General features: G+C 40.3%; 1 protein-coding gene across 1 annotated transcript in view; it reads right to left on the bottom strand.

Moving 5' to 3' along the window:
- Window positions 1-5,197: 5,197 nt before the first annotated feature.
- The window catches only part of TTC13 (tetratricopeptide repeat domain 13), a 43,415-nt gene continuing 38,880 nt past the window's right edge, over window positions 5,198-9,732 (bottom strand). The window contains exons 22-24 of the mRNA XM_075707187.1: window positions 8,495-8,574; window positions 5,595-5,742; window positions 5,198-5,236 (exon numbers count right to left, since the gene is read on the bottom strand). Of these exons, the coding sequence (XP_075563302.1) occupies window positions 5,619-5,742; window positions 8,495-8,574 (204 nt within the window). The 3' untranslated portion in view covers window positions 5,198-5,236; window positions 5,595-5,618. The remainder of the gene's footprint in view (window positions 5,237-5,594; window positions 5,743-8,494; window positions 8,575-9,732) is intronic.

The raw sequence follows: 9,732 nt of genomic DNA, 5'->3' as shown, positions 1-9,732 counted from the left end.
GGGGAGGCGGCAGGCGGCCTTCCTCCTTCCTCCCTCTGCCTCCCAGCGGGCGAGGGAGGGAGGCCGCCTCCCCAGCTTGCTTCGGTGCCGTTACCGCCGGTACCGTGGGGCCGAGCGGGTCGCGGCCAGCCCCGGGCCGGAGCCGAGTCGCAGGCTGCGACCGTGGCCGCGCCCGCCCAGGCCCCGCGGCCGGCTCTGCCCCGCGGCCGGCTCTGCCCCGCCCGTAGCGCTCGCCTCCCGCAGCCCTTCTCCTCCTCTCCAGAGGAGCCAAGCAGTAGTATTCCCACGCTGCCGGGGCCCGGAGCACCAGGAAACGACTTGCCTCAGCTGGCAGAGCAGCGCTGGAGCCAAGAACCTGCCTTTCCCCACTCCTAAATAAGTCTTGTTTCTTGACGCGGCAGAAGGTCCAGCAGCTCCTGTGAGAAGGGCCATCGTGCCTAGGATGAGCTATTTTGTCCAGCTCGACAGGTTCAGCAGCAACTGGGTCCAAAGCCTCTGTATTATCTTGGTAAAAAAGGTTGCAGCCCAAGCATAACAAGTCCATGCAGTAGGCACTAGTTACATCAGTAAAATACATTTCCTATAGGTTGAAATAACGAGGTTTTTTGGTCTTAGGTGTGCTGCAAGAGGAAGAATGCTTTCTTCTAAATGTTCAATGAACTAGAATAATGGGGGTTAGAAAGTAGTTGGCAAAGAATAATTGCAGCACACCACCACCATCTTTAAAGAATGTTTCATTGCCATACTATTCCAGCTTTCTGAGATGGAGTTGCCAACGTTATGTCCAGCTTGTGTCAAGAGCAGGGTTCTGTTTAGCCTTAACTCTTTTCTCTGAGTCTATTTTTCTGACTGATGTACTTACAGGGAGATCCTGTGTTCAATCAATGTTCGCTCCAGCACCCTGCTCGTTCTGTTGGCCCTTCTCTGTGCTTCGTGCTGTCTGAAGCCATCTTTATTGACCATGGGTGGCCGGAGCTGTCCACCAGAACTCCCCAATACACCAGTATCGCAGAGGACGGCTCATCAGTGCTATGTAACGTCTTTAAAAAATTATTGACTAAGAATATCTTTCTAAGAATATCTTTCCTGTCATATGCGAGGGTTTCTATATGCCTTTTCCAGAGACACCTGATGATAGCAAATTTTATTAGTTGCAACTTGTATTACCCAAACTTGGAACTCAGTATCTGGAAATTACAAAATACTTGGGATGAAACTGCATTCGATACAACCATTTCAGGTACTTTTAAGTGTTGAGTTATCCCTATTTGCTGTTCTGTACCTCATTTTATTAACACACCCAAACCTTCCATAACCTGCAAATTTCATTGGCAAACTACACTACTAACCTTAGCTTACCTGGCAGCCCACCACCTTGTTTCTCCCTTTCAGATAGCTCCTCATTCACAATACAAACACTCTCTTTTCCTGTGTCAAGTCCTAAAACTTTGTGTGTGGTACCTCAGCAAATGCTTTGCCAAACTCCCAAAAGGCCCCCAAAGTCTCCGGGGGGGGGGGGGGGGGAAGGGGGGGGAAGCACAGTTCCCTTCCACAAAAACAAAGCAAGCTTACCAAGGCAGGTAAATACGTCAGAAGGTTTATCTGAGGTTAAATCTATTTTGTCTTTTGTCCTAGGTAGTTGTATGTGGAATTTTTATTATCTTCAAAATACATTACAAAGTCACACAAATATTGATGTTCAGATTAATGGGTTTTCATTGCTTAGCCTATTTTTTTTTCTTCATTCTGCTTTCTTTAATACTAGTCTTAACAGATAAATGGTTGGGGCTGCAATACGTTAATGTTCCCATTTAAGAGTTCAAATGATATCGCTAGACCAGCTGTCTAAGATGACACAGAAGAGGATGGAAAATGATAATTAGATTTCTCCACATACCTCGTTCTTAGGAGGTAATTACAGTTCTCCAAGTCATCACATACCAGCCCAGTTATATAACCCTGTTTAGTTTGTTAAACTTGTTTGAGAGCATTTGACTTGAGCTCGTTTTCTTAGTCATCTGTATCACGCCCCAGAGAAACAAGCCTCTGAAACACGTGTATACACACACACACACACACTCATAGAGGTGTAATGCATGTTACACCTACCCTCCCTTGATCTCCCATTAATATCATCTTTGTGTCTGTCAGCACGGGGATGGGTATGAAGCCAGCCACAGGAGTAAGAGAAATGAGGAGGAGGAAGCCCAGACAGCTGTACATGGTTGGTTTGTCCAGGGAATTTTCTTCTTCCCCACCACCCCTTCTCCACTCCCTCTGGTCTAATCTGTAGAATAAGAAAACCTCTTATTTTAGAGTTCTAAGAACTGTCTGGTCAGTGCCAACATAGATTTCCCCTTTCTCAGTGAATAATACAAGGTATAAGAAAACTTAGAGGCTTAAAGGAAAGATCATACTAATAGAATACAATTGAGGCATAAGGTTAGGCATCTCTTCCTGGCTACTGTACCTGTTTCTCCATTAGGCAGGCAGAAAATAATAATTCCTTTCCTCCATAATGAAATCTAATAGAGGTTTCTGAAACTTCTAGACCTTTAAATAGAAGACACCATAGAAGCAAATAGTGCTTATTTCTAGTGGGGGAGTACCTTCCCAGTACTCAAGCAAAAGAATGATGGGAAAATACCTTTGTCACAATTGGACAGGAACCCAATTCTTTCAATGAAAACTCACAAACCTCCTTTATCCTTACTTGGAAAGAAATACCTGCTTTCATCCTTTACATGAAACAAGAAAGTTTAAAATGCATGTTCATTAGTACCAGCCAGACAGGTGGTCAAATTTGCCTTTATTATGGTTTGGTTAATGAACCTTAGGTCTGCATATGAAATTCTGCTTCTGGTTTGGTTTTTTTTTCTGATGAATTTTACTTATGTACTCAAAATTATACCTATACTTCCAAATGCTTAGCAACATTATAAAGTGCATTAGTGCTCACTAATGGCTAACAACTTTGATTCCAAACAGGTGTTTCCCCAGTTTTCTAGTTTTCCTTGCATTTTGGGCACTCATCTGTTACACATCCCCGATCAGATATATGTACCTGAACTTAATAATTTCCCCTGCAAACAAGCAGGAGAAGAGAAAAATAGGCTTTAGGAAAAATGGGCTCAGACATGGGCACACCATTTGCTTCTGATACTTGCAAAACAGATGTTGATTTCCACAATTCAAGATAATGCACGTTAGATCATTCTTCCCTTGGCTGGGAGTCGTATCACTGTTTTCTAATCAAATCTAACCATGTTACCACTGTAGCTCCAGTACAGTCCATGCAAATTTTGAAATAGATTCTAGACCTACTCAGACATACCAGAATCAGGATTAAAAACATCTGACCAAAAAATCTGCTTCCTATTCCTTCCCCTGCCTTCACACATCATTACTTCTGCTGTGCTTACAAGTCTGGTAACCGTACCATAAGGTAGCATGGCAAGAAGTTAATGCGGTAACAGCACTTGTCCTTAGGGAGGAAGAGTTATTACAACAGACAGCAACACTTGTTTCAGCAATAGATGGTAAAAGGTGTTAAGTGAAAGGAAAGCACATTCTTTCCCTATCCTTGTATTTTCAACATACAATCTTAAAGAGTTGATGAAAAAAAGTTTCCATGGGTATATATGCACCACTGGTTTAATTTGAACTGGGAGCACACTTTCAAAGTGAGTCTCCTCATTTTCTCTACTTACCACTTTTTGGTTCACAGTGCAGAGAGGTTTCAGAGTAAGTGTTGTTTCATCCAAAAGACACCCAAACTGGAAGATGCATTGCTAACATGCACTCCAAATACAATGAGCAGCCAGTTCATAAAATAGACAAGCAGACAAAAGTAAAACCTCTGAAATGCATATAGTGTGGGAAGTGAGCAACTCGCACTGGGTGGGATGCGCTGCTTGCTAATGTAGACATAGCATGGATCCACTTTCTAGGATTCATTTTCTATCTCTATGAAAATCCTTCATACATGTAAACACTCAGGTCTCTAGCTACCCGCGGGTGTCCTATTCTGCCAGTGATCAACATAACACATATCGAAATCTAAATCAACAGGGCTTTTCTTATAATGGATGTCAGTATTCACAGCAGCTTCTAACTTACTCTGTGGCACTTCCCCCCCCCAAACTGAAACACACACACATACACACAGAGTCCACTTTGAATCCGATAAATACTTGGGTGGATAATCAAGAAAAGACCCTCCATTCAATAAATCCACCCCATTTTCAGTCCCACTATTAAAGCAGGTCACCTGTATCAACATTCTTGATGCTTTGCTGCATTTCTTTCTTCATTAAAGAGGGGATTGAGATTACCCTGTGCAGTAGCCAGAGAAAAGCAACCACAGCACTGCTGTTGGTACGCTTGGGGTATGCAGGATGTTTTCCCCTCTCCCTTGGTAAATAACATTCTTTAGCATATCTCATATTACATGGTTAGGACAGATATTTGCAACTGCCCAACAAAGCCCTACCCCTGGAAAACTGGAAGCAAGCAAAGTAAAGAAGAGAGTATTGTGTAAAAGGTGACAGCAACAGAATCACAGTTTAGACCATCAATATTAAACAAGTTGAAAGCTATGTCTAAAACAGAACAGTTTTGTACATTTTCTGAAATGCTGAATATTCAGGCAGGAAAAGAGTTGATCAAAACCACTAAGGAAACCAGACATTTGCCCTACTTGCTTGCTGTTTCTGAAATCACTTAACCTGATAAAGAGCTCTAATGTCACAGAGCTCAAGCTAAGATGAGTATAATTCAGTTAGGACTCACCAGAAATACTATCATCATGATTTACAGTCACAAATTGCTTCATGGTACTGTCCATGTTGTTTGAACTGAATCAGCCCTGCCCTACAGGAAGCCTGCCTTTCCAGAATGCTGCTAGGCCCTTCCAACAAAAACAACTCAAGGAACCCTAGCTAGCTCTCCCAGTATACTGTCAATCCGTTAGTATCTTTTGCCAACCACCACCGCCAATGGGTACTTGGAAAGGGAGACTGATGTACAGTTGCTGTGTTTCTGACATTTACTCACCAAGAGCCTAACTCCAATATGTCATTTGTTTGTTTTTGTTTCCAAATGATGTTTTCCTGAAACCCATTCTTTAAGCTGACATCTGTTCCTTCACTGGACTGCATTACATGAAATGCCTGTGTATTTACCAATTACTCACACATGTACAGCTCATGAAGTTTTCCCATGCAGAAGACAGAGGCTTTGAAAAAAAACAAATGGGAAGTAGTATAGTGGTATTTCCAATGCAGATTACTTTTCTCTCTCTTTTTTTTTTTTTTTTTTAAACTAATTTTCACCTGCAGTATGTTCAGATCATAACTGTGATGGAAGTTTCTTACTGCTCTTTGGCCCCTGAACAACTGTATTTCCTGTTAGAGTATGTCTCAATACAAGAAATCAGCTGTTCTACTTCTTTGTTCCTTTTTAATATTATTGGTCACAGAAAGATTCCTTTTATTCTAGTGATAACTAGTCAAGTAAGTTTACTCTATTAAAAAAACCAAAACGAAACCATTTTGACCATAATTTCCCCTTCAAAATAATTTATGAAGCAGTACCTCTTGGCCTTTTATTTGTATAAATTATACAACAACTATCGGTTTTTTTAGACAATGAGTCGAGTCTGTATTTAGTACTTCGATCATCATCCTCAGGGTTGGAAAAGTCTCTGATACTGATGGTAGGCTCTTGTAAGAAGGTGAAATACTGAAAGAGAAGATAAAAAGAAAATTATTTATCTTTTGCTGAGTTTTATGATTTACCTGGAAGTTAACACATTAACTTATACTTCTTTTCATCGCCTTCTCCAACAAATCTGGGACCAGAAGTCAAGAATCACAACCAGTCCACAACCAACTCTTGCTTCTCACGACTCCTCACTCACTACATAGAATGAAAATAATGACTACATAAAAGAGCCTTTGGAAGTGGCAGAAGTTAAAGCAAAATTTTATTGCTTTAAGTGTTCAAGCCTTGCTTACCTTACCTACTATTATTCTTCTACCACAGACAAATTAGCCACTCAGGTTAATTACCTTCATATTATTACTTCAAGTCCTTTGGGCTGTGGTTCTACAGATACTATTCTCAGCAAAGACAACTTCAGCATTTTCTCCACTCTGGCTCATTCCTCGCCCATTATACATCTCTCATTTGAGCCCGCAATACTATTGGTGGGACTATGCTATGAAATGGTCTCTATTTAAAAAAGATTTTGGTTTTGGCAAGGTTATTTTTAATACAATCAGTTCCCTGATCTGGTTTGCTATGGATTATGGATTCCCACAAATTTCAACAGTACAACTGAGAGCGTAAGAAACACATAGATAGTGTTGAAACGGCTTCAGCTGCCTGCTCCCAAGAGAGAAGTTACCCTTTGGTAAAGATCTGTCTTAAAAAAAAAAAAAAAAAAGACAGGAACAGACGATGAAGAAAGAAGTTGAGTATATAAATTGTGGGAGATTTACAGTAAAAATTGTGGGAACCATAAATATTTTATATTTCCAAGACAACCAAGTCACAGTATTTGTGCAGACTACTTTTAATAAAAAATGCAACTTTCTACACTGTAGTAAAAATTTCACTCCTTAATAAATGCTGAATTTGACTGTACTTACATGTAGATTTTTAGCCTGAGTCTGACAAAGATGTCCTTGAGTCTTAATAGCCTTCTTCACTGAGGAAGAGATTTTATAGTCTAGTGAAATTCAGCAGGCTGAGAACCACTGATAATGAAGTTAAACGCTAATCGGTATGAGGTATTTGGCACCACCAGCAGCTGCAGAGTTCCTCAGGCTCTCAGAATAACTCAGGTTGGACCAGAGCTCAGGAGGTCTGTGATCGAACATCCTGCTCAAAGCAAGGTCAACTGCAAAAACTGACCAGGGTGTCAGGGCTTTATCCCATCAGGTCTTGAAAATCTCCAGGGATGGAGAGTGCACAGCCTCTCTGGGCAGCCTGCTCTGCTGCTTGACTACCCTCAGGGTGAAAAGATTATGCTCAGTCTGAACCTTGTTTCAGCTCATGCATGTTGCCTTTTGTCCTCCCACCAAGCACTGCCTGGCTCCATTTTCTCAATACTCACAGGTACTGCAAAGCTGCTATTAGGTCAAAGCCTTCTCTTCTCCAGGCTGAACAAGCCCAGTTCACACCTGTTAAGGCTTCAGCCCCCTGACCATCTTGGCAGCTCTCTACTGAATTTGCTCCAGTTTGCAGCCTTTACTGCAGCTGCCCCCAAACTGGATGTAGTACTCTAGGTGTGGTCTAAAGTGCTGAGTATACCCTAAATCTGATTATCCAAACAGCTTTTTACCCATCTAGCCATCCATTCATCCAGACCGTAATGTGCTATCTTGGTATGAGAGTATTGTGGGAGTCCTTGCTGAAGTAAAAATAAACATCAATTGCTCTCTTCTCATCCCCAAATCTAGGTGTTTTATCACAGAAAGCAATAATATTGGGTCACACAATGTTTGGTAACCAAATGTTGAGTGTCTGCAGTCACCTTCTCCTTCATATACCCTGAAATGCTTTCCTAGAGTCACTTCATGACTTTCCCAGGGACCACAGTGAGGCTGACCAGTCTACAGTTTCCCTGGGTTGTCCTTCTGGCCTTCCTGAAGATGGATGCCAGATTTCCTTTCCTGCCATCAGCAAGAATGTCCCCTGATGTGCACAACCTTTCAGAGGTTATAGATGGCCTTGTAAGGACATCGGCCAGTTCTCTAAAGCACCCTTTAAGTGTCTTGACCCTGACTTGAAGGATACTAAAATTGGTTTTGTCTCTGGCTTGATTTTTAGATTTTGTATGGAGAATAACCACTAAGGGACAAATCAAATGCACCAGATTCGTAATATTGACAAGGAATTATTGTGTTCAGTATTCAAAAATCAATTCATATGAAAATCAAAATTTTAAAGCATTATACAGAAGTCATGCAGTTATACTAAGTAACATAATTCTGTATATTCAAAACTTCCATCTACTTTGAAAATACTCATTCTCCAAATTAAAATAGGACTAAAGGATAAGTAAATGACTTTTGATATATAGTTTGAAGAGATCCATAAGAACAGAAAAAAACCCCAAGTTAAAATTTCCCCCTGCTTTGTTCACTCAATCACCAGATTTAGTAATGATAAAAAAAAAATTAATAAAAAGGCAAATTTGACCACTGGACAAAATTAAGAAAATATTAACCCAAGTAATTTTCTCAGAGGATAACACTCACATAACTGAAGTCTAGACTACTAACTACTCTGTTAGACTAGAAATAAACTACTGTATGTGTAAATTCAAAATCTTGTCTCATCAATTCCTAAACAGTGTTAAAAAATACACTGAATCATTTTCTAAACTCATAATTTCTGAGTAACATTTTTAGTATAGGTTTAAATTTTACATATAAAGTCTTTCATATTTTATTTCCCCACCCCCCATCTGAACAAACAGATTTACCTTTTTAGATTCATCCAGCTCCTTGCTATTTTGCTAAAAGCTTCAGACCCTGGTGCTGTCATTGCTTCAAAATCAACCAGCTGAAAATGCAACAAAATAAAAAAGATCTTAAGAAATTAGAGAAGTTTTGAGTTCTCTAATTCCAAGACGTTAATCCTCAAATATTCTTAACATATAAATTCAACTTTAACTATTTTTTTATCTCTTAACAAGATGTTTATACTAATGAGTCAGTGCCAGAAAATACTGACTGTCTTCAGCTCTTTATTACAATGTCAAAATAAAGTGGGGATAGTTCTCATTTCTACATACTGTATTTTGCAAAATACTGTATTACGTCATTGGTAGATTTATATTGGACTTTCCCAGCATTCTGTATTACTTCTTTCCACAGTGGGTTTTCAGACAAGTTTGACTACATATAGCCAAGAACTCTGTGCAACTTCATACCTAAAGCTGAAAATAAGTTTTCAGCAAAACAATGTTCAGTCAAAAACATTGGTTCACTAGTAGTGAAACATTTAAGCTGACACGTTTGTGGTTCAGTGAACTTTGGCTGAATTCAAGAAGGGTTCTGAGAGCATGCTACCTATATTCTTGGTAAGACAGGAGTAAGCTTACTAACTAGTCTATGCCCAGACTACTTTGTCCCTCATCACCAGTTTGGAAGTCAGCATGCATGCCAGGCACTGAAGCTCTCTGTGGGTTTGCACACCCCACCACAACCAATACTGGAAGCTACAGAGGCTGCGGCTACTGACTGACCTGCCAAGCAATAACAGGACTCTTGACTACTGGGCATCTTTGTCTTCAGAGCAGTCTGATAATGCATGCTGTCATAAGCTTGGGACCAGAAATACCCTTCAAAGGAATCTGGGGGGAAAAGAGAAAAAAAGGAAAAAAAAAAAAATCCCAGTTTCATTCAACTGGGGAAAACAATTTCTTCCAGCTCATGAAAACTTTTTCTGAAAAATGGTTTTGTTCGAATTCAGGCACTCTGTTTCTGGAAAAATCCTCAAATGTAAAAATGTTCCCAAAGCTTCCTGTAAGTCAGAAATCCTGCTTTTTGGCAGTCCTGAAACTCTGCTTGCCTGCATAAAATCAGTCAGCAAAATGCACTACCCTATTAAGTCCTAAGAAGATGCATAAGAAAACCCACATAAGTCTTTTACCTTAGCTTGAACTCCCACAAAACAGTGAAGATATCAGCTTAATGGCATACAAAAAAGGAAGTTTTC

The sequence above is a fragment of the Pelecanus crispus genome, chromosome 3, assembly GCF_030463565.1.
Source record: "Pelecanus crispus isolate bPelCri1 chromosome 3, bPelCri1.pri, whole genome shotgun sequence".
In the NCBI taxonomy this organism is placed as follows: domain Eukaryota; kingdom Metazoa; phylum Chordata; class Aves; order Pelecaniformes; family Pelecanidae; genus Pelecanus; species Pelecanus crispus.
Note: the sequence above shows the minus strand (reverse complement) of the source record. Positions and strands in the feature narration are given on the sequence as shown.